Source organism: Carica papaya, chromosome 7 (assembly GCF_054855325.1).
Source record: "Carica papaya isolate Zhongbai chromosome 7, ASM5485532v1, whole genome shotgun sequence".
Taxonomy (NCBI): Eukaryota; Viridiplantae; Streptophyta; class Magnoliopsida; order Brassicales; family Caricaceae; genus Carica; species Carica papaya.
In genome coordinates, this window is record NC_142315.1 from 7052192 (window position 1) to 7078604 (window position 26413).

The following is a 26413-nucleotide window of genomic DNA, read 5'->3' on the forward strand; positions in this document are numbered from 1 at the left end:
TTTTCTTGATTTTCTTTGCCCTTTTCCACTTCCACTTATTTATGATTTTACCTTTTTTTTTCTTACCTATTTTCATTTAAGTCCTTAAAATTAATTAAAAGCCTAAATTTTTTTAAAATTCCTTTAATTTATATCCAAACTCCAAATTTTATTTACATTTCTTTTCTTTTTTTTTATTTTTAGGTGGATATTACAATTTATTTAAAAATTTATCTAATTTTTAAAAAGTTTTAAAACCATATTAAAATAAATTTTCATATAAAAAACTTGAACAATGAAATTTAAAGACTTAAATTGAATTTTTTAGTATTTTTCAAAAAAAATCTTTAGTGAAAGAGTGAAAATACCTACTTGTATTAGATGAGAATATTCATAGAGACTAGCCTCTTCGAGTTTTTTCTCTTCTAAATACATTCACGTAATTTCCAAGTATGACATCTTCAATTTCCTCCTTTTCTTTACCTATTCCAAAAGATCTTCAAGCTTTATTTACATTACTTAGCCTTATTACAAATGTTTTTTTGAAAATCACTTAAAACAATATTAGTAGAAATTAAATATATGTCATCTCGTCAAAATCAATACATCTATTCTAACACTAACTCTTGGCTTACCTCTTTCTTTTGTTCATTTTCTTCACCAAACCTCGTCTTTCCATTTTCAGCTTCTCATTACCTTTGTAGCGCCCGGACCGAGAAGATAAAAAAAAAAAAGCCACGTCGGCAGCCACGTCAGCAGGCCCGGTCAGCAGTCCCGGCCAACCGGGGCCTGCCACGTCGCCGGAGCACGGCGGAGCCACCGTGCCGGAGTTGCGGTATTGGCCAAAAAGGGGCCCTGAGCCTAATTTGAGATTTTTTGGAACACGTGCAGGTACCGTTAGTGTGTTTCAGTTCTCTGGAAAAAATTCAGGGAAAATTAGGGACGGCCTGTAGGCACACTGTGAATTGTATTCGGATCCCGAAAATAAGTAAGGACCCCTCACCCTATTTCCTATCACGGTATTAAAGTTCAAAATGATAAAACGGTATTTCTTGAATTAACGCATGTGTGAAATTACTTAAGGTTGCTAATGGAGCCCGAGTCTAGTGTGATTGATGATTTACTGTTATTTGGCATGTTTTACAGCTTTAAATGCATTATGAGGTTTGATGTGTTCATTTTATAGTTTCGAGTGCATATATTACTGTTTTATTAATTATGGGTTGAAAGACTGAAGAACTGATACTGTATGTTGTCTGTTTGGCATGAATTACGATTTGCTCGTTTAAATGTGCATTGATGATGCTTTTTGAGGAAAAGGAAAATGAAAGATTGTGTAGACTGATAATTGTATGATGGGGTCAGCCTGACTAGATATCCTGGGAGATGGTGGACGGACCGGGTCCGTAGGGAACCCTACCGGGATTGTGGTCTCACATGTCGGACGGGGTATGGAGATCTTATGGTTTTGGCGCCCATACCGGACGGGGTATGGGGACGGCCCGTTTCACCCTCATACCGGACGGGGTATTGAGGTTTATGGTTTTGGCGCCCATACCGGACGAGGTATGGGGACGGCCCTGGAAACTGATTATGAATGTTAAAGGTTAACGGGTAGCGGGACCCCTATGGACCCCCATGGATGCTAGTAGGCTGGTAAATGAGAAAAGGATATGTTGTATAATGATTGAATTACAAAAGGCGTGATAAGTGCTATGTTTTACAGCTTATATTATTCCATGATTGTGATAATGTTATTGTTTTCTTATATTGTTTCATGAATTCCACCGAGGTAAGTGGACGGTAAAGGTTTTATCATAAATGAAAGGATTTGTTGTAAATCATGCTCCATTGGTCTTTTGTGTTTTTCTACCCACCTTTACCTCCGTGACGGTGAGATATCGTGATGTTCTTACTGGGCTAGTGTAGCTCACTCCTTATTTAACCATTTCAGATCAGGAAGACATGGTTCCCGAGCCCGTTCCGCAGGAGGACGACGAAGGGGATGCCTAGAGACTCTGTAGTCATATTCATAGTTTTATTTTCGAGTTTCTCTTTTAGTTAGTTTAATCTTTTATATTTTAAGTACGTTTTTGGTTTTCGTGTAAGGGATGTTAACTAAAATTTTGATCTCGCTTCCGCATTTTATGTGTTTAAATACTCATTTCATTTTAACATTTCCGGGGTCTTTATAACCTTCCATTAGCCTTTCCCAACCTTTGTTTCTCCTTCTTCATTATCTCTTCCTTTACGTTCTTCCAAGTCATGTCTTCCCTCACATCTTACGATCACAGTCCTTTCTAAACAGTCTATTTCCTCTTTTCACACATGAAAACTGAATATGGTGCCTTCTTGCTCCATCATCCTCACAATCTTTTCCTCCTCACTCATTCTTTCCTCTAGCACATTTACACATGACTCATCTTTTCCTTGAGACCCATTGTTCTCCAAAAAAATACCTCATCCTTTCTGAACTTCAATAGTCACTATTCTCTCCTTATTTCTCTTCTCTTTTTCCTTATCTCTCCTTGCCTTTTGTCTCTGACGAGAATCTCACACAAAACTTCTTCCTCGTAAATAGCATCTCTGTAACAACCCTGAAAATTCTAAAGAAAATAAATTATGAAATTAGTGCGGATGTGAAATAAATAATTAAGATTTACATTCCTTACACATAAACTTAAAGTCCAAATAGTGTTATGGGAATTATTCTTTTGAAGGAAATACAAAAAAAATCAAGAAAAATGAATAAAACTGGTATCCTACTTGCAACCCTCTTGTGGATCGGGCTCTAGATCCTGATCCTCTTGATCTGAAATTGTTAAATAAGAAGTGAGTTACACTAACCCAGTAAGAATATCACGCTACTCACCGACACAGAAATGAAGGTTGATAAAAAATTAAAACAACTAGTGGAACACTTAATTAAACAAATGCATTTCTTAACAATAAAACTATTTACCATCTACTTACTGCAACGAGATTTATAAAAACAACCTATAGAGACAATAACATAATACTTATCATGATTTCGTATACAATCGGTAACATACATACATTATAAATCCATATTCAATAAATTAAATAACAACTGTCTCTTTCCATCAGCCCGCAAGTATCTATGGGGGTTAATAGGGAAGTCTCTGCTACGCGTGAACCATTTCCTTTAACATTCTCAATTAAAGGGACATCCCCATACCCCGTCCGATATGAGCTTCAAACTAGTAAACCTCAATACCTCGTCCGGTATAAGGGTGAAATGGACTGTTCTCATACCCCGTCTGGTATGAGACAACGTTCATGGTAGGGTTTCCTATTGTACCCGATCCATCCACTATCTCCCAGGATATCCAGTAGGGCTGTCGTTTCATCCATTCACTTAATCACCAATTTTTCGTTTTTCCTTAGTCTCCATTTTTCAATTCAACCGTAATCACATAAACAAACAAACATGCATAAGGGAATGCAAACATATCCCAGTTTTTCAATTTAACAGTAGTCACGTAAGGCAGCAATACATGCATTCAAACCATAAAATTGATAAATCAGATATTATTATGCATTCAAACTGTAAAATCAGACAATTAGTTAAACGTAGTAAATAGTAATAAGTAACTATTTCTGGCTCCATTAGTAATATGTAATTAATTACAAATATTTTCTAATTTATACAAAATACTGTATTATTATTAATTAAACTTCAATTCAATAACAAAGAATAAGGTGATGGATTCTTACTCAATTCGATGCCCGAAAATCGAAACTTGTTGACAATGCCTACCGGCGGTCCCCAAATTCTCTGAATCTTTATTCGAAAATTAAAACGCGCTATAAGTACCTACAAATATCTCAAAAAATCTAAAATAAGTCTCAAGACCCAATTTTGGCCAATTCTGAAATTTCAGCATGGCAGCTCCTCCTCATGTCGGCTGTTTTCGACTATTTTTGGCCGAATTTGTCCGATTTTGCATAAACCCCTGTGAAAAAACACGTTAAAGGGCCTTGGTTGGCCGAAAAAATATAAAAAATCAAAACTCACCAGCGGCGAGGTTCTCTGGTACGGCAACTCCTCCGGCTCACGTCGCGGTTGGGTATTTTCCTCTGGTTAACCTATAGAGAAGGAAACAGTGATCACAAAAGTAGAAAAATTACACCAAACAGGAATCGATAAGGGTCTCATCGAAGGCGTTTTGTGAATTTGGACTTTGCCCGCAGTTTTCGGCCAATCAACCGATCCTTTTGCTTTGATTTGACCATGGGGGTGTTTAAAATTGAATTTCGAGCAAATGAAATTTTTTTACCTTTTTTGGCGGTTGAAAGTAGCTCCGGCACGGTGGCGGCTCTCCTTCTCGGCAGCTGAGTCTTCTTCTCCAGCGAGGGTGTCTGGCAGCTAGGGTTAGGGTTTGGTGTGAAGAGGGTTATTTATATATGTCTCCATTTAATTTGGGTCGTCCATCGCATTTGATCTACATCGTCCGATCGCGATTAAATAAGGAATAAATCTAGACCGTTCATCGCGATCTAATCTAGGTCGTTCATCACGATCTAATATGAACCATCCGATCGCGTTTAAATCTGATTATTTGATCGTGTTTGAAGAGGGAACGCATCTAGGCAGTCCGTGCGCACGAGAACATATCTGAACCCGATCGCGGGCACGCGAATCGGTCTCGTGGCACCGTGTCAGCGTCCGCTGCCACACGGCGCGTTCTGGTTCGTCGGAGTTGCTGACCGGGTATCCTACGTGGCACAAATTTTTTAAATTATATTTTAACCCCTGTTTTCTAATTTTTCTTTCAAAAATACCCCAAGAACCTAAATTTTCACCCATTTTTTCCAAAATTGTTTTCAATTTCATCCTCCATCAAATTTTCTTAATTTTTATACTAAATTAAAATTAAAAAAATAAAAAAATTGCGTAAATTAATTTAATTTACATTAAATTGAAATTAGACATTACAACACTTCCCCCCTTAAAAGAAATTTGGTTCCTCAAATTTGTCTCTCTCACTCACAATCAAACAGCTGGGGATATTGGGTTTTGAAATCTGATTCTAGCTCCTATGTGGTCTCTCTCGGTGTGTGATTCTGTCATATGACCTTAATAAAGGAAATTTTCCGGTTGTTGAGTAATCTGCTCTTTCGATCCACAATACCGACCGATACTTCTTTGTAAGACATATCCTCCTTGAGTGAAAGAGGCTCATGGGCTAAGATGTGAGAGGGGTACAGGTTGTACTTGCGTAGTATAAACACATAAAACACATTATGGACCCTGTAAAATTTTGGAGGCAGAGTCAATCTGTAGGCAGCGGTACCAATTCTACCTAAGATCTCGAATGGCCCAATAAACCAGGGGTTTAGCTTTTCACTCTTTTCAAACCTACTGATCGCCTTTCTCAAATTTCAAATCTCTCATTCGAGTGTCTGCATAACTCTTCTGTCTGCTCTGATCCGTCTGAATGTTCTTCCTGATCTTAACTATTTTGGTTGTAGTCTCTTCTATAAATTCTGGGCCGAACAGTTTTTTATCACCCACTTCTTCCCAACAGATCGGCAATGTGCATGGACTACCATACAATACCTCATACGGAGCCATGTCAATACTTGTTTGGTAGCTGTTGTTGTAGGCGAACTCTATCAGGGGTAGATGGTCATCCCAATGGTCCCCAAAATCAAGAACACAAGCTCAAAATATATCCTCAACTATGCAGATCGTCCTTTCCGACTGTCCATCGATCTTAGGGTAGAATGCAATACTAATTGATAGTTTCATTCCCAGGGCTTGCTGAAAACTAGACCAGAACTGAAAAGTGAACTTGGGGTCCCTGTCGGGTACTACTGTCACTGGCACTTCGTGTAATCTGACTATTTTTTGAATATACATTTTTACCAACTTGTTCAAGGGATCGGTCATCTTGATCGCCAAGAAGTGGAAAGACTTGGTAATCCAATCAATAATTACCCAGATGGCATCATGTCTTGGACGTGCCTTAGGTAATCCTATCACAAAATCTATGATGATATGTTTCCACTTCCACTCTGAAATTAATAATGGCTGAAGTAGTTCATCTGCGCGTTGATGTTGTGCCTTGACCTGCTGACATACCAAACACTTAGAAACAAAGTCAGTTATAACTCTTTTCATCCCGTTCCACTAAAATCGGGCTCGCATACTTTGATTCATCTTAGTGCTTCTGGGATACATGGCAAACTTTGACTTATGGGCCTCTGTCATGATATCCCTTTTTAACTCACTGTCACCTGAAACACACACTCTGTCCTAAAATCTGAGTAACCCATCGGTAGAGACTCGAAATTTTGAGTTAACTCCCTATTTTGTATCTTTCTTGAAGGTTGCTTGGGTGGAATCGGCGGACTGAGCTTTCTTTATTCTCTAGATTAACTCCAGCCAAACAATTAGGTGGCCCAAACATGTGACTCTCTTTAAGTCCTAAAGTCGCACCTGTTGTGCCCCTTATCTGCCTACATTCTGAAACCATCAAATGAGCTAATGTACCTGCACTTTCTTGCTGAGTGCGTCGGCTACTGCATTGCCCTTACCCAGGTGATACATGATGTCACAATCATAGTCTTTGAGGAGTTCTATCCATCTTCTCTTACGCATGTTGAGATCCTTTTGAGTGAATATGTGTTTTAAGCTCTTATGATCGGTATAGATCTAAAAGGTCTCCCCATACAAATAATGGCGCCAAGTCTTCAATGCGTGGATAATTGCGGCAAGTTCTAAGTCATGGGTGGAGCATTTTTTCTCATGATTCTTCAACTGCCTGGACCCATAGGCTATGACCTTCCCATGCTGCATCAAAACACAACCCAACCCTATAAAGGAGGCATCACTGTAAACTGTATATCCACCCGATCCGCTCGGCAAAGCCAACACCGATGCAGTAGTTAACCGTCTCTTCAGTTCTGAAAAGCTTCTCTCACAGTCCTCGTTCTACTCAAAATTGACGTTCTTCTTTGTGAGCCGAGTCAGAGGGACAGCTAGACTAGAAAATCCTTCCACAAACCCGCGGTAATAACCTGTCATCCCCAGAAAGCTATGGATCTCCCTATGTCAAATTTTTCCATTCGAGCACTGCTTTAACTTTTTCGGGGTTCACTGAAACTTTATCTTTTGATATGATGTGTCCTAAGAAGCTAGTCTGCTCAAGCCAAAACGCACACTTACTCAACTTTGTATAAAACTTCTTCTCCCTGAGAACCTGTAAAACCTGAGTCAGATGGTGAGCGTTTTCCTCTCTGCTTTTTGAATAAACAAAGATATCATCGATGAACACAATGACAAACTGATCTAAGAATTGTCTGAAAACCCTATTCATCAAGTCCATGAAGATGGCTGGAGCGTTGGTTAGTCCAAATGGTATGACCAAGAACTCATATTATATGTACCTAGTTTGAAAGTCTATTTTGGGGATGTCTTCTGCCCTGATTTTTACCTAATGGTAACCTAAATGCAGGTCTATCTTGGAGAAGACATAGGCACCTTGTAACTGATCAAAGAGGTCATTGATCTTGGTGATAGGATACTTGTTCTTGATCGTGACCCTGTTTAGACCTCTGCAATTAATACATAACCTCAACGTCCTATCTCCATTTCTTCCAAATGTGACTTCAGCACCCCAAGGGGACACACTATGTTGGATGAATCCGCTGTCCTATAATTCAGTGATTTGTTTTCTTAGTTCCTCCATCTCAACGCAGCTCATGCAGTAAAGAGCAACCAAAATAGGCTGGGTGCCTAGCTAAAGGTCTATGGTGAATTCGACTTCTCTGTCCACTAGTAGTCTAGATAGTTTATCTAAAAACACATCTGAAAAGTCTTAGACTACCAGAATCTCTTGAATACAAATTTCTTTCTTAGATTTACCTAGTTAAAGAAAACAGATGGGTTAAAGTACTTGAAAATAAGAAAATTTGTCATGAGGGAACAAATGTTAAAGGATTTTATTAATTTATAAATGATTCCTCATTATGAGGGTTGAATACAACTTTCTTACTAAAATAATCTACAATGGTGTGATATGCCGCTAGCCAGTTCATTTTTAAAATTATATCAAAATCTCTCGTGTCAATTTCTATTAGGTTCATACTCAATTTCTTATCTGTTATATCTATAACATAGGCCCTGTATACTATCTCTCCCAGTAGTGTCTTAATCCCAAGAGTAGACACAAACAACACATAATCAAGTTTTTCAGACAATACATCTAATTTTGATGCAAAAACATGTGAAACAAATGAATACGATACACCAGTATCAATCAAGACATGAGCAAGATGGTTACATATAGTGTACATACCCTATACTATGTCCGGGTTGGCTTCTACATCTTGCTGAGTGAGATTGTAAACCCTACCCTGAATAGGATGTCTGGCCTGGTTCTGGTTCCTCGGGCACTCCCTTGCATAATGTTGGGCGCTACCACATATGCGGCAGGTGTTATTGAGGAGATAGCAGGGTCGGTCCCCATGATCCTTGCCACAATACTGATAGATTTTGTCGTGTCCTGCTGCTAGAACCTGATGGGGAGCTTGAATCATTGGTCTGGGTCTCTTATTCTGTTGAATAGGTGCAATAGAGGCTGGTCTGCGGTGTGGGACTGAGGACCAGAGGTTCCCTACTGCTTGAGGGAGGATGCGAAGGCTCCTCTCTGCTAACTGTGCCTTAGCCAGAATAGTGGAATAAGTACTAAGCTCTAGCACAAACAACTGCTATCTAATCTCAGGACGGAGACCCCACTCGAACCTTCTAGCCTTCCTGCCTTCATCCATCATGCTCTCAGAAGAATATTGACCCAACTCTAGGAACTTACGAGCATATTTTGATACCGTCATGTTCCCCTGGACCAAGTGTGTAAACTCCATCTCCTTCATATGTCAGAAATGCTTTAGGAGGTACTCTGTGTGAAAGGCTGTCAGGAACTGTTCCCAAGTGACTGGAAAGGGCATGGTGGTTTACTTGAGTTGCCACTGGTGGTCTGCTTCTCCCATTAGCATGTAGGTAGTAAGGATGACCTTCTGTTCGGGAATCACCCCGAGGGTCTTAAAGGCCTTCTCTATCTCAACTAACCAGAACACGGCCTCTTCAAATGAGGATCCCCCTGTAAAAGTAGATGGATTTTATACCTTTCTATATAGCTTAGGTCCATCATGAGAGGAGCTGGGTCTCGTGGATGAGGGACTGAACTGTGCTAAAGATGGACTGGATGGCCCTGCAGTGGTACTTGATAGTACGGTGGAGGCACCGGATTGTACTGTGGTGGTGTTGGGTGATGCGGTGACTGTGGCACCAGATCATACTATGGTAGAGCAGGGTCATATCGAGATGGCTCGGGATCCTCCTGTTGCAGGGTGGCTCAACCTGTGGCGATGAGAGAGGGTCAAGTAGCTCCTTCTTTTTCTCCCGAGCTTGCTAGGCAGCAATGAGTCTCCCCACCATCTCAAATAACCGGTTAACATCCTCTCTACGTGAACCCTCCCGGGCTGCTCAGTTTAGTGGGGGTTTTCCTCTCCTCATCTATCTATACCTGCATTTCATAAAGAATGGTTGAGTGACAATTTATTATTTTTTGTATTTCCTAAGGGTTTTGTGTAAGGAATGGGTCAGAGTAACGAGGCTCTGATACCAACTGTAACGACCCCAAAAATTCTAAAAAAAATAAATTATAAATTTAGTGCGGAAGCAAAATAAATAGTTAAGGTTTACATTCCTTACACATAAACTTAAAGTCCCAAATAGAGCTACAGCAATTATCTTTTTGAAGGAAATACAAAAAAATCAAAGAAATAAGTGAAAAATAAATAAAACTGGTATCCTACTTGCAACCCTCTTGTGAATTGAGCTATGGATCTTGGTCCTCTTGTTCTGAAATGATTAAATATGAAATGAGCTACACTATCTTAGTAAGAATATCACACTACTCACCGACACAGAAATAAAAGTTGGTAGAAAATCAAAACAACTAGTGGAGCACTTAATTAAATAAATGCATTTATTAATAATAAAATCATTTACTGTCCACTTACCGCAGCGAAATTTATAAAAACAAGCTATAGGGACAATAACATAGCACTTATTATGATTTCATATGCAATCGGTAACATACACACATTATAAATTCATATTCAATAAATCAAACAACAACTGTCCCTTTTCATCAGTCTGCTAGTATCCATAGGGGTTCATAGGGATGTCTCCGCTACGCGTGAACCATTTCCTTTAATATTCTCAATTAAAGGGTCGTCCTCATACCTTATTCGGTATGAGCATCAAACTATTAAACTTCAATACCTCGTCTGGCATAAGGGTAAAACGGGCCATCCCCATACCTCGTCTGATATGAACGCCAAATTATCAAGTCTCGATACCTCATCCGGTATGAGACAACGTTCACGGTAGGGTTCTCTATTGTACCTCATCCGTCCACTCTCTCTCAAGATATCTAGTAGGACTGTCATTTCATCCATTCACTTAATCACACAATTTCTCATTTTTTCTTAGTCTCCATTTTCTAATTCAACCGTAATCACATAAACAAACAAACATGCATCATGGAATGCAATCATATCCTGGTTTCCTAACTTAACAGTAGTCACGTAAGGCAGTAATATATGCATTCAAACCATAAAATTGAAAAATTAGATATTATTATGCATTCAAACTGTAAAATCAAGTAACTAGTTAAATATAGTAAATAGCAATAAGTAACCAGTTTCGGCTCCATTTGTAACATGTAATTAATTACGAGTATTTTTTAATTTATACCAAATACCGTATTATTATTAATTAAACTTCAATTCCATAACAGGGAATAAGGTGAGGGATTTTTACTCAATTCGATGCCTAAAAATCGAAACTTATTGACTATGCCTACTGACGGTCCCTGGATTCCCTGAATTTTTCTTCGAGAATTAAAGCACGCTATAAGTATTTAAAAATATCTTTAAAAACCCAAAATCGAAACTCACCGGCGGCGGGGCTCTCCGGTGCGGTGGCTCCTCCGGCTCATGTTGCAGTTGAGTGTTTTGCTCCTGTCAACCTGTAGATAAGGAAATGGTGATCACAATAGTGGAAAAATTATGCCGAACGGGAATCGAGAAGGGTCTCATCAGAGGCGTTTTATGAAATTTCCTGCAGCGGCGCCGCCGAGCTTTACTCGTGATTTTCAGCCAATCAACTGGTCTTTTTACTTCGATTTGGCCATGGGGGTGTTTAAAATTGAATTATAAGCAAAGGGAGAAATTTTTATATTTTTTTACAGTCGAAAGTCGCTCCGGCGCGGCAATGGCGGGCGGCGGCTCTCCTTCTCGACGACTAGGTTTTCTTCTCCGGCGAGGGTATCTGGCGGCTAGGATTAGAGTTTGGTGTGAATATAGTTATTTATATCCATCCTCATTTAATCTGAGCTGTCCATTGCATTTGATTTGGATCGTCCGATCACGATTAAATAGGGAGTGAATTTGGACCGTTCATCGCGATCTAATCTGGACCTTTGATCACGATCTAATCTGGACCGTCCGATCGTATTTGGGGAGAGAACGCATCCAAGCCGTCCATGCGCACTGGAACGAATCTAGGTCGTTCGATCGCGGGCATGTGGATCGCCCGCATGACCTCCCACATGCACCGCATCAGCGTTTGTTGCCACACAACGCGTTCTGATTCACCAGGACCACTGATCGGGTATCCTATGTGGCACAAGTTTTCTAAATTACATTTTGATCTCCGTTTTTCGATTTTTCTTTCAAAAATAACCTAAAATTTCATCCATTTTCTCCAAAATCGTTTTCAATTTCATATTTCATCAAATTTCCTTCATTTTTATACTAAATTAAAATTTAAAAAATTAAAAAATTGCATAAATTAATTTAATTTACATTAAATTGAAATTAGGCATTACAATCTCATGTGCTCTTCTTGCGGATCTACATACTTCAAAGATAGACCTATATCTCACAAAACTAAAAGGTTTTTTTTTTTTTTTTTTAAGTTTCTATTCTTCTTTGAGATATAACAATCCTCCACATAGCCGTAATAGCTTAAGAAAGGCCTAAGTGATGCTGATAAAATGGTGGGCGAACATTGTGGATGAAAATTGAGTATAAGGACACTCCATTCTCTTATCTTGCTCATAAACTCATCTCTAGTGTCAGCCCTCATGATTTTTAACTCCCTAACTCATTCCAGTTGAGGATGGCGTTAACTTCTTGAATATGAAGACAAAACAGATGTTGCTTTCATCATGGCACTCATTTGAAAGGAGATTGGGAAAGATTCTTAGTGAGGTGGGGCAGGAATTTTCAATCACAACTTTGTAATTTGAGTGGCACTTCAAAATAGTCATTTTTATGTTGACTAGGGATCGTAATGGATCGAATTCGAAGCGGATTTCATAAAACTTAAGCCCAATCCATTTACAAATGACAAAAATTTCGAACCCACCTTGGATCTATTGTGAGTTAATAGAAAAGACATTTTATTTGAACTACTCAGATTTCAGGTTAAGCATGCCCTACACTGCTCTGCCCTGCCTTTCTTTCCCCCACTATCTTTTTTTTCTCTAAAATAGAGACACATAAAAATATCAGCATATATATATATATATAACTTACCTTATACAAGTAATGTTAGACTATACATACATTATATACACACACAACACTTCAAATGATTATCAAACAATAAAAAAGAAAATAAAAACACTGTTGTTATACATCTCAAAATTAAGGAATATTTCAGTACTTGTTAGTTGAATTAGTGCCCTTATGTTAATAAGCAAAAATTGTTAACTAAGTGAAAATGGCAACTGGGTGGCAGATAAATTGTTCTCTAACGCCGAGCAAGAAAGACAAAATAGCAACATTAATTGATCCCTCCCAAAAACACAGGAGAAGTATGGGAAGGCAGCAGGGTGCAATTAAGTTCCTAGGTTTCAGCATGCATGCAAAGCCCATCAAATATTATATACATATACATATATATAATGCGCATGGAGCCAGTTGTTCATGGTCCCAACCTTCCCTTCAATCAACACAACCAAAAGCAAAAGCAACGAATTTGTTTCCAAGAAGAGCATTAATGCATGGCTGATTCAAACAGCTTATTATTAATTACATGTGTTTTTGTTTGCTTGCTTTTTCTTTTTCTTTTTTTTTCTTCTTTAAAAATAGAAGAAGAAACTACCTCTTCTTATTGTATTAATTATGTGAATGATAATCATTCGTCAATATGTATGTAATTGAAATTTCAATTTGCTAACTTTTAGTTAATTTCTTGGATATTCTAATAACCAATTCAGTACCTTCAGCTGGACATATAAATATGATTTGGTTTTTTAATCATGCAGTTTATATGTTAACAATCATGTCACAAAGATTCACTAGAAGAAAATAACATACACATTTTTATATATATATATATAGAGAGAGAGAGAGAGAGAGGGGGGGGGGGGGGAGAGTATAAAAAGCTAATCACACAAACCAACAATTCTGTGATATGGTTTTCCCTAAATTATCAAATCCAACCTAGAGATATCATGAGTTTGTCATTTTAGATTTAGACAAGTAACACCTTCTCACCCTTTGTCAAACCTACGTATCTTTTGAGAATTTCCTTCACTACCTGCATTTCAGATTCTTGACATCACTGTAGATCTTCCCTCTTCATTACTGCAGATACACATATACGTGTATTTATATTCACAAAAAGAAAAAAGCAAACATAAATTTTGTTTATTAGATTTAATTTTGGCTCTTTCAAAACCAAGGCTAGCTAGATGCCAATCTTTTCAATTACCATTTTACCCTGCTCGGTATGTACCATGCAAGAATCAACAGTGGAGGATAGCACCATTTTCGTAAATGGCGACATGCAAAGGACTCTCTTTTTTTTTTTTTTTCACTTGTCTGCATATAGTCAACAAAGTACTGGAGAACCAATTCACCAGTTGGCATTGATTGCTAGTAACTAAATTTTTTTAAAAGAAGAAAAATTTGAAATTTGTGGTTTAATTCATGTTTGTGAATATGAAACGACAGAGAGGTTTGTTTAGAAAGTACATGAACATCTACATACATCCATTGCAGAGGTAGGAAACTTTGTTTTCAATCTTAACCGGCGTTACAGAGTTGGCAGGGAAGAAATTGACAGGAGAATGGAGTAAGTGCAGGAATAATTCAAGATGGGAAATGATTAAAATTTAAAACTTCAACAGTGAAATATTTTTAACTTGTGTGGATTGATGGGTTAATTTGTTTTTGTATTTATTGAAGTGGGTTTTGTTGTAGTAAAGAAATTATTGATTTTTGAGAATGACTTACTGATGGGGTTAGTTGAGAGAGAGAGAGAGGAGGTGTAGGTAATAGGTAGAAAATTGTAAGGCTGTTCACGGGAGTGTCAGATGCAGAGGACCCTGAGGTATCTTTCTTTTTTAGGACACGTCCCTCCACAAAGTAATCGTCTTTTCACTCTTACCCTTCTTCTTTTCTTTTTTTTTTTCTCAGTTTCTTATTGGATGAGCCACTCTTTTCTTTCTTTTTCCCACTTTAAGTTACTTTTCTATTCAGAATCTGATTCTACCAAGCAATTATCATTTAGTAAAATAGCATGTTTTTGTCACGTAATGCAGTTTTTCAAGAATAAATTACCGTTTAAAAATTTGAAATGGTAAGTGGAATGAAGAGTTACTTCTCTCTCTTTCTTAATTATTATTATTATAATTTTGCTTTTCCTTTTCCATTTGAAGATTTCCTTACTTTTTAAACTCTGAATCTCCACTTTTCACAACAAGAGTATATGAGCTGTAATGTAAAAAGCCTTCTAATGCAAATGGGTATTTTTAGATTTCACTTTTAAGGCCCTTTTTCCCCCATTACTCTTCTCTCTCTCTTTTCATTCTCTGTAGTTCTTCCACTCTGCAAGTACAGTTAAAGAAGATGGGAAGAGCAACGAGGTGGCTAAAAAGCCTGTTTGGGATAAAGACCACCGACCGCCGAGACAAGAACCGCTCTACTATCGTTGGCCAGTCCGCCAGAGGAGGAGATATCGCCGGCTTGTGTCACAACCCTTCAACCATACCACCCAACTTGTCAGCCGCCGAGGCTGCTTGGCTAAGATCTTACTACAACGATACACACAAGGAACAGAATAAGCACGCCATTGCGGTAGCCGCCGCAACTGCAGCAGCGGCTGATGCGGCTGTTGCAGCGGCACAGGCCGCTGTCGCCGTTGTTCGACTCACCAGCCATGGCAGAGGTACTATGTTTGGCGGAGGAAGTGAGAAATGGGCTGCTGTCAAGATCCAAACTGTGTTCAGAGGTTACTTGGTAAGCGGATGAATCAGATTATTATCATTTTTTTTTTTGGTCTGGAAATTTGTGGGGTAATTTTGAATTTGATGAACAGGCAAGAAAAGCACTGAGAGCATTAAAAGCACTGGTGAAGTTACAGGCACTGGTCCGGGGCTATTTGGTGCGGAAACAAGCAGCTGCTACACTTCACAGTATGCAAGCACTGATACGAGCTCAAACCAGTGTTAGGTCTCACAGAGCTCGTCGCTTCATTAACAGTGAAGCTACCAACAGATTTGAAATTCGAGCACGAAAATCCACGGTAAAAACATCCTCTCTGCATTTATTATAAATTCTACGTCTCCAGTTTTCCGGATCTATGTTTTGTTGTCTGCCACTTTGTGAATTGTTGTAATAAATGGGGGGTTGCAGGAGAGATTTGATGAAACAAGAAGTGACCACACAGTCTCTATCCATAGCCGAAGACTATCTGCATCTCTTGACTCTGCATTCAACCCTAACGAAGAAACCCCCAAAATCGTGGAGGTCGACACAGGCAGGCCTAAATCAAGATCTCGCAGAACTAACACCTCTGTTTCAGATTTCAGTGACGACCCATATTATCAAACAATTTCTTCTCCTCTCCCATCTCGAATTCCAGCCCGTTTATCCATACCCGATACCCGATATTTTCAAGACTATTCCTACTCCGAATGGGGCCTAACCGGAGACGAATGCAGGTTCTCCACAGCACAGAGCACGCCCAGATTTATCAATTCTTGTGGGTGTAATCCCCCGCTCACACCCGCAAAGAGCGTCTGTGCTGATAATTTGGGGAATTATCCAAATTACATGGCTAACACACAGTCATTCAAAGCGAAATTGAGATCGCACAGTGCCCCTAAACAGAGGCCAGAACCAGGTCCCAAGAAGCGACTGTCGCTAAACGAAATGATGGAGTCGAGGAGTAGTCTTAGTGGGGTGAGGATGCAGAGATCGTGTTCGCAGGTTCAAGAAGCTATCAATTTCAAGAATGCAGTCTTGGGGAAGCTAGAAAGGTCCACAAATTTTAGTAGAGAACCAGAGAGGTACTCCATACAGAGGAAATTTTGATTTATCATCTGCTTCTTCTTTATTGCTACCATTACTTGTTTCATCCCTAACCCAGCAAAGCATAGAACAGATAGCACAGGATACAAGTAAACCCCCATCTGGTTCAACTCCTTGTTCTTTCTTTGATCTTAAATTTCTCAGAAAACCCTAATCAAACCCAATTGTGAAAGTAAATAGTTTGTTTGTCCTAGTTTTAGTTACTTGTATCAATCTCTCTCTCTCTCTCCCTGCCTGTCATGATGGTATATAATTAAGACGACTTTCACCAAATTTCTAATGATTTCCTTTCTATTTTTCTTTCTTTTTGAACTTTTTACGAGTCACTGAAGTAATTAGTTGAAGGTTAAGAGGTTAAACTTTCTTTACAACTCTCTAATCTTGACTATTACTCTCAATTAGATTAAAAAGTTCAATTAATTAAATCTCTCGAACTGATTAAACATCAACTCGTGCACAAACACCCAAGAAAAATATTATTTATGATAAAATTGTGATGACGCCATGATTAATTTGTGTGCATATTATATAATATCGTAAGTTAAAAAGATAAAACAAGTGATAATTTACCATTAACCAAACACCGATATTCGTGCACATGTTTTATATATATATATATATATATATATATATATATATAATGGGTTAATTTCAAATGGGAGAATAATTGAAAGATGGCCGTTGAATGGGCAGACTGATTATTTTCTCATGGCGTGTTCCCTCCAATTTTTTGATTTGAGAGTTGATGCGGGAGCACGGTAGTTTTAGTGGATAGAATCGCATCTGATAGTTTCAATTTAATCCGTGTGGGCCCCACTTGAAATTAATATTTGGAATTTTCTTTTATTTGTCCTTAAACTCATACCACACGTACGGACTCCTTAACAATTTGATTAGATCGCATGATAACAACATCTCTCACAAACAATCAGTTTATCAATTTAAATTTCTAAATTAACTCATAATAATTAAATTATTAAGAATTTGTGTTTTAAATGTCTAATTGTTGTATACACAATAAACATTTTTGAACCAATTAAATCGATGTATATAGTCTCAAAAAAATGACACGATACATCTTTAAACCTCGTCATATTTTTCAAGTAATGATTTATGCTTGTGTGCCTAGTAATTTTTCTTATTGTAAAAATAAAATTTTGCCCGTGGATCAATTTATAAGTACACACAGTTTATGATTCACCGACAAAGTATTGAATGAATTGGAAACTATAGGTGTAGTCATCATTGACATGCTTCCAAGCCCTTTGAGATAATTTTGGAAAAATTGTAGGCCACTATTTAATATGCAAGTGATAAGATGTATCTTACAATTTCATATCAAGTTTTGTATAGAATTATAATACTGTTTTTTTTATAATTTTATTATTTTTTTTCGTATAAACAAAGATAACTTTAAACTACAACTAAAATAATATATTTAAATTCAATAAAGCAAGATGTATTGTATATATATTGGGTGGCAACATTTTCAGGTTAATTAAATATGAATTTATATAATCAATTTGTAACAGCTAAAGAAGATTGTTTTGGGTTGGGGGGGCCAAAGGACAGATGTAGAATCATAGCTTTTGGCGAATGAAAAATGAAATGAACTTTCAGGAGATTCTTATATGATTACACATGTTAAATGTTTCACTTTCCCAAAGAGATTTCCAGCTACGCTAATTTCATATACTAATAATCATTACGATTTGACACATATAATACGAATCTAAATTATTATTATTATTATAAATTGCAGCAGCCAGTTTGAATTTGAAAGGGGAAGCAGAATAATAATTATTGTTTCTGAGTGGAATATTTCGTAGTCCGTGTTGATGCAAATTAGGCAGGCAGGTGTTTGTTTTGTAGAGCCCTAATTTCCTCTATCCCATTTTGCATGCTATATTATACAAACATATATTTTTATAAATATACTACTCTATACACACACACACACACATACTATTTGAATTTCAAATTCAATCCCCCCAATACGTTAATAATAACCATATATTTTTGACAAAACTATATATAGTAAATTAATTGTTCGGGGGGAGCTCGAATTATGTTAATGTTTATTATATGTATGTATATAAAGATAGAGCATATTAATGATTGTACAAAGCTTTGGGATCTCCTAATGCTATGCTTGGTACTTGATATCTCTCAATAAAAGTAGTTTGGACTTCACAAAGCCTACAATGTTTATTTAGTATCTTTTAAAATAAACCAAGAGGTTTCTGCCAACAAACAAATTGAAAGTCTTGTGTGTGTATATGATTAATAGATATATACATAAAATAAAATGTAGACGTCATTTGTGAAGGTAAGTGCGTGCAACACAATTGGGTTATGTATGTAAGAGTCTCCCTCCTGCAAACTGCAACGAGTCTCTCTTTCGCTTATTTTAATCTGACAAGTTGGGCTGAAAGCCATATTGGAGTCATGTCCCAATTCGGAAAATATACTTGCATTATATATATATATATATATATATATGTACACACACATGTATATAGGCAGCTGACGTGGGGTTTAGGATGGGGCCCATCATCATTCGACGGGCCTCTAGTCTTAGTTCCAATAAAAAATGGGCCCAAATGCACATGCAATTTGAATGGCCACCTTCTTTTGCAGCCATACGATGCGGCTCAAGGAATCTAATAATGAATGAATTCAAACCGGGTGTAAGAGTTGGCAAAAAGAAAAGGTTCAATCATTAAGTTAATTAATGCCATTTGCAATTAATCTTTTTGTTTCTTCCATACGAATAATCTGTTCAAATAAATCACTCTGTAATTATTATTTATGACGTGACTGCTCATATGGGTACGTAACTCAATATCGATATATGTATATGTGTTTATACATAATAAAAAGTACTGAAGAAAAAGAGAGATTAAAAAGAATTTGAGTGAAGAAATTCAAGGACAGCAAAAGAGAAAGAGAGGACCAAGAACAGTGGAGACATAAAACAAGTGAGGAAGAAATTAAGAGAGTTCACTGTTTGGCAAGGAGGAAAGTAAGAGAAAATGAGGACAAATTTTATTAAATAAATATGAGATATAATAACATTTAAATATTACTTATACATTGAAAAATGTCACATGACATTTTCTTAATTTTTTGAAACATAATTTCCTTATTAGTTATGATTATATACATTGTATAGAGATAAAATTTCAAATCTCATTTACTCATAATTTAAAATAAAAAATAAAAAATGATGTGATAATGTATCTAATAACTAATTATTTTAAAAAACTAAAATATAAAAATACAATTTGATTTTTAGTTCACTACGAAATGATATACTACATAAATTTTAAATATTAAAATTATTTTACTAATAAAAATAATAATTATATATTTAAAAAATTTAACTAAAAAATTAGAATTTAATGTTTAATTAGCTTTAATGTAGATGCCACCGCGTAAACTTGCACCTATGCTCATAAATATTTTGTTTATAAACAAAATATTGAATTATGTCGTTACATCAGTAGCCATGTGACATGAATACGTACAATGTTGAATACTTTTAAAGAAGAGAGTCCGATTTGGAGAGGTTTTGAAAGTACAAGACTGATTTTTTTAAAAAAGTTATAAATATTATTTAAATATTTTCAAAATAATACAAAGATGAATCATGTGTTTATATTTTTATTATTATTCAAAGTTTTAAAAAAATATTAAACGGATCATGATGAAAGCAACTAAATATTTATAAACATCAACAATTTATTCAACTGATAAATTAATTCATTGAAATCCGTCCAAATGTTGAAATAAGAGAGCTACGAAGATTTTTTATTAGATGATAAATTAAACCCTTTTATTAAGAAGAATCATATATGATCTCGAAATGTGATGAGTACCTAAACTTATATATGGAAGTACAAACTCATAGCAATTAGAACCTCATTTATTAGTGGAGTATCCTTTACTCAACTTAACCGAGGACGAATATACATTCATTTTGAAAGTTAATTTAGATATCGTTTTAATTTGCCCAATTATTTGAAAAATATGTATCTTCTAATTTTGATGAATATAATCGAAGATTTATTATAATAATTTAATTAAATGAAAAATTAATAGAACACATTGTTTATCTTATATTCTATTTAACTATGTTCAATTTTGTTTAATATAGACTTTTAGATATTGGGCTGTCCATAATGTTTAAAAATATAAACACAAAATAAGATTCGTGTATTCTCATTCCGATTATGTATTAAATATAATTATCCTATTGATATTACAATAGCAAAACTTAATTGTTATACACAAAAATATATATATATATATCTTACTAATACAGATTATTAATAGAAAATACTAGATTTTTATATAATCTATAAAAGGTATTTATTAGAATTTATAAATATCTATGCATAAAGTTAAATAAAAGACTAATTGAAATTATTAAATTTTAAATTTCTGCATGTTCATGTACTAGGATTACAAAATTGAATAACTTGAATGTGTACATTAATGGGCATCTAATTTCTTAAGTTATAAACTTTTTTTTTTAAAAAAAAAAAAAAAAAAGATGGCTTCTTCTCTAAGAAAAAAAAAAAAAGGATATGATCATATAAATATTCATGTACCAAAATAGTATGGGCAAAACTTTCTAATGATGACTTCTGCAACATGTGTTATGATCTATCTTATGGGCTGAAAATATACCACCATGACCTAACTATGTAATATCTATGATATTTTATATTATATATAATGATAGATATTTTGAAAACTAATTATATATAATTAAGAGGAAAAAAATAGATTGGCACATCTCATATTTTGTTTAAGAAAATATTATTTTTATTTGAACAATCTTTATATGTGTTTTTTTGGTCTCTTTACTTATTCAGGATGATTTAATTTTCGTTTGATTCATAAATTTATAAAAAAATATTTTAGTAACCGTGTGTGTATATATATATATATATGCGAATTTTTTTAAAAGAAAAAACAGTAGAGGTAGATCATTAAATTAAATTATTATTATTATAATTTGATCCATTCAGAGCCATCAATGAAGCTAAGAGAAATGAAAGGTTTAGCTTCTTCATCAGTGAGTTCTCTACACCAAGACACCCTCCCTGCAAAGCTTGCTCCTGGTCCTGTGCACTTATATTGCCCATAAAACACCGTCCTGCAAAACAACAATAACATCTATACAATTAATTATATATAATTAATAAACTCACCCACAAACTTTTACCATAAGTTTTGTTTGAGTTTAAAAAAAGGGAATCATGCAATGTAGGAGTAGGTGGGCTTTTGTGGTGCACTACACGTAGACTTCGCAGTTGGAGAAACAGCCATGACATATACGTACATATACACAAATGTATATAATATACATTAACTTTAGCGGCCTCCCCTGTTGCAAGGTTAGGTAAGCCTGGGTTTGGGAAGTCTGGACCTTGCCAGAAGCCTAATAGTTTTCTGATCATGTGACAAAAGTACCCTTTCTACCGCAAAAAAAAAAACCAAGATATCATTTATTGATTGAATTATTAGTACTTTTATTTTACTCTACAAAAATGTAAGTTTAAATCTTGTAATGTTATTGGGATAAACATTATGTAAGTAATGAAACATATGAATTTTGTTAAAAATGAAAAAAATGTAAAAGAAGAAAGTGGGTGGTAGATTCATTTTGGTGGAGATGAAAGAGGTGTTGTATATGATAGCATGCATAAGGAAAAAGGCTATGAGACAAGAACATAATGCCACTGTCATTTAGAGTAGCAGCAAGTGAAAGGTGACGGCACCGCCTCTCTCCACTATAGCCCAAATATGCACCACAAAAATTAAATCACCCCCACAACCCTTCTTTTCACTTTAACCATCCAATACTAACAACAAATTTGGTAACTAATAAGTTTCTAATCAGTTCTTTTAATAGAGATTTATATATTTCGTAATTACGTATTAATTATAATACAATTTTCTAACGAAAACATAAGATAACGTATAATTTGACTTAAAATTCAACCAAATAACGAAAGAATAAAGAAAAATAGTAAAAAGAACGTACATTTCACGGCTGGGGTCACCCCAGTTATACCAGCCCTTGGGCAGAATAATGTTGTCCATGTAAGTATAAGCAAAGACAACCCTTGAGAAGGGACCCCAAGCCCTGCCCAAGTACAGAGCTCCTGAACCTGTCACTTTACAATTCACAAAGGAGAACCCAGTGTCTTCTAGTATGCTGCTTCTTCCTTGTGCTGTTAGTGCCCCTGCATTCTGTGCTATTGCATGCACGTGACATCCCTGTACAGTTTTTCTTGTACCCTTAATTTTTCCTTATATATGCATATATGTAGTACATAAATGATGATGACGATGAGAATGATGTAATTATGTATCTAACCTCAAACAGAGAGAGGCCATTGCCAAAGACGAAATCAACAGAGCCTTCAATGTAACAATCCTTGTAATAGTGTCTACCCAGATGATCATACAGAGTGTCCTGTGCTCCTAAAAATTTACAACCCAATAATGTTGCTGTGTCGCCTGATATCCTAAACGCCACTGCTTGTTTCCCTACAGCTCCTGGAGCGGGAACTGGCGTTGTGTTCTGTTTCAACCATTGTTTTCTTTCTATTAATATATATATATATATATAAATATATGTAGACAATTTCATCATGTGAAAATATGTATGATAATTTACCTTGAATGTGATGTTTTTGGCTATAAAATAAAGGGAATTGACAGCAAAAGTAGCAGAATTGTAGGTGCCCATAGGTTGGCCTCTTGCTCCTGGAGTTTGAGCTGTGTCTCCCCATTGAATTATTGTTTTATCTGCTCCTGCTCCTTCTATGGTTATGAACGATTTTAATGGAGGTATATTCACCTTCTCCCTGCAAAAACCATCTCCATTTTTCAATACAGTAACTTTTTGCCACTCCTTGCTTCATCATCATAAACACATTCATTTTCTACACTTCAGAAAAAAACAAACCAAATAGGAATCAACTTCCTGTTTCACACTGAACAAGAAATAACGTGACAACTAATATCCATGTATACCTATGAATAATAAATAGAATTCATGGCTGCCAAACTAAATCCAAAACATACCAGGACAAAAAGACACAAATTTTAAAGAAACTCACGTGTAAACTCCTGGTTTGACCTTGATGACCACCCTCACAAGATTGATAAAAGGAAGAGAATCAATGGCGTCTTGAATTTTGGTAAAGTCTCCAGCAGATGGGTTCTTGGCAACAGTGATTGTATAAGAAGGGAAGAGCTTATTCTTTGCAGCCTTGAACAGAGAGTGTTTCAGACTGCCAACAAACTTGACCCACTTCATGAATTGCTGCTCTGAGAACTCTGTTCGACTCATGTTGGCCGTTCTCTGCCGCCTTAGAGAGTTTCTTGGTCTCAGTCCTTTAGTATGGCATTGTGTAGGCGTTGAACTTACAAGAATAACAAGAAGGATAACCCAGAAAATGAATTGAACTCTCAACATTTTGAGAAGACGAAGATGAAGGAATAATTGCTATTGTTTTGAGATGTACCTATGTATGGTTTATGTGTGTGCGGGTATATATATAGAGAGGAGTTGGTTAGTAGTTTTGCTTTAGGTGGAAAGTGATGTTGAATAAGAGAATCAATTGACAGAGAGTTAGAGGTCACGGGCGCTTCTACAGACAATAATCCATGTAGAGAGAGAGAGAGAGAGAGGCGAAGGCAGAGACAATCAATTTAGGCCACAAAGACAGACACCTTACACTTTTCGCTTATATAAAACAAGGGGTTTTTTTTTTTTCTTTTCTTTGCGCTTTTTCTTCTTGTTGTTTGGTACTGCCCGTGAGTGTCTCTCCTCATGTTCCTGTGTGAAGGTGAATATATTCGTGGTGATAACATGTTTTCCTAAATTCAATAATTTGATACCCAAACTTTTTGTTTCCAATGACCTAACTTCCAATCATAGCCGTCCAAAAAGCAGGATACTTAATTTGATTAAACTATTGGGTTCATCAAATTGTAGGGTTCGGATCATCTAGGCTGCAATATTAATATACACACAAATTAATGCCATATATGTGAGAAACACACATGAGGGATAAGCCATTTTGTCATTTGCCATTTGCCATTTACCATTTACCATACACTTTTGTGCATGAAGAATTTTTATGATCTGGGACAAGTTAAGGTTAAACTGAATCAATAGAGAAAGGAACAAGTCTTTGGTTTTGTTTTCTAAATTACTGCCATGAGGATGAGCTGCTTATTTTCGAGGTGAATCCGTTGTCTAGGTTAGAGACGAACCAAGTTATTATACAAAATTGATCATTCTACTACCAATGAACACTTAGTCTTCAAAGACTGTTTAGCTAGTTTGAATTTGTTTAAGTCTATTACAAGTTTCTATAGTGCTTGTAAGTTTAAATGGGGTTCATAAAGTGTATTCTTATTTTAATAATTTTAATGAATTTGAAATCAATAGAAACCAAGATAATATTTTTCAAACATCCTTAAGTTGTCAATGTAACTTGAACAATCAAAATAAACGATGATTTTTAGATTATTTTTAAGAATACTCTATTATTTAAAGTCAATAAAATTTTCTCAAAGGAAAAAGAAATTAATTAACAAGAGCTTCAGAAAATAAAGTACATAATATTAACTTAATCTTGATTTTTCTCTATTGAGTTATTTGTTAGAGTTTATCAAAAGAAAAACTATTATAATAATAGATACTACTTATATTATTAATAGTACTTGGAGTGTGAAATTATTTTGAATAATAAGATATAATAGAAAACTATGTGTAACATCAAATCCCTCTAAAGCTATTAGTGATCAGATTTATAAGTAAACATTTTTTTGAAAACTATACGTAACATTAAATCCCTACTCTCTTGTTTAGAAATGTCTTTAATGCATGATCTCCATTGGAGAAGCTTATACATTTTATCATCAACCTCATGAATTAATTTCAGATATACTAACTTATAAATCTTATTATACTAGAGTTCACCAAAAAATACTTAGCATTATGATCATCCTGATAACAATACCTAATGTAATAACCCGACCCGAGAGGAACAAACCCAATCCATCTGCTTCTTAGAAACAGAAAATGTCAAAACGACGACGTTTTGATATTAAGGAAGGAAAAATAGAAACAGGTGAAACGATGCCGTTTTGAGACCATAAAAAACAAACCCAATCCATCTGCTTCTTAGAAGCAGAAAAAGCCAAAACGACGACGTTTTGATATTAAGGAAGGAAAAATAGACACAGGTGAAACGATGTCGTTTTGAGAGCATCAAAATGACGTCGTTTTGGTGACAGAAAAAAGAAAAAAAAAATTGGGGCTACCAGAGGCATATACACCTCTGGCTGTCGAAGAAGACGCGGAGGAGGTGGAAACTTGCACACCGAAGAAGAGGCGTACAGGGCTCTCCATCCTTCCGTCTATTAAAGAAAAAAAATGAGAAATCAGAAAGGAGGGAGAGAGTGGATCACGGAAAGAGAAAAAACAACTTAAGAGATAGAGAGAGAGAGAAAGAGAGAAGGAGAGAGAGAAAGAGAAGGAGAAAAAAAAAGGAGAAGAAAGAGAGAGAGAGAGATAAGGTGTGTTTGGTGCATGCGATGACCGGATCCGTGTAGCCGACGGCTGCGTGAATCCAAAAGGACGAAGGAACCTAGTGTGCGACCAAGAAAGAAGGAGAGCCGCAACGTCTTGCAACCGGAGAAGAAGGAGATCTGCAATGGTTGGTCGCGCAATTCCGCATGTTCCTGGCTCTTTCCGGTGCGATTTCACCATGTACGTGCCAGATTTGCATGTGCAGCTCATTCTGTGATGGGTTCCAGCCGAAACATAGTGGCGCGTGGGTGGTTCTAGTGGAGCGTGCTGGTTCTAGCGACGATGCATGTAGTGGTTGTGCCACTCCGGCAGCGGCACATGGTGAACCAAGGACACGCGTATGGTGACGTGTGGTGGTTCCGGTGATTAGGATCACGCTAC

General features: G+C 36.2%; 2 protein-coding genes across 2 annotated transcripts; one reads left to right on the forward strand and one right to left on the reverse strand.

The window, feature by feature from the left end:
* The first annotated feature begins 14736 nt into the window (after positions 1-14736).
* On the forward strand, positions 14737-16677 carry LOC110816065 (protein IQ-domain 26-like). The gene is made up of 3 exons (XM_022044093.2): positions 14737-15330; positions 15410-15616; positions 15727-16677. The coding sequence occupies exons 1-3, from the start codon at positions 14941-14943 to the stop codon at positions 16405-16407; spliced, it is 1278 nt and encodes a 425-aa protein (XP_021899785.1). The 5' UTR covers positions 14737-14940; the 3' UTR covers positions 16408-16677.
* Positions 16678-21397: 4720 nt separating this feature from the next.
* Positions 21398-24092, reverse strand: LOC110816074 (Pectin lyase-like superfamily protein). Its single transcript, XM_022044105.2, has 5 exons — positions 23547-24092; positions 23102-23291; positions 22799-23005; positions 22463-22698; positions 21398-21571 (listed from the first exon to the last, which is right to left on the reverse strand). The coding sequence occupies exons 1-5, from the start codon at positions 23903-23905 to the stop codon at positions 21424-21426; spliced, it is 1140 nt and encodes a 379-aa protein (XP_021899797.2). The 5' UTR covers positions 23906-24092; the 3' UTR covers positions 21398-21423.
* Between the last annotated feature and the right edge of the window lie 2321 nt (positions 24093-26413).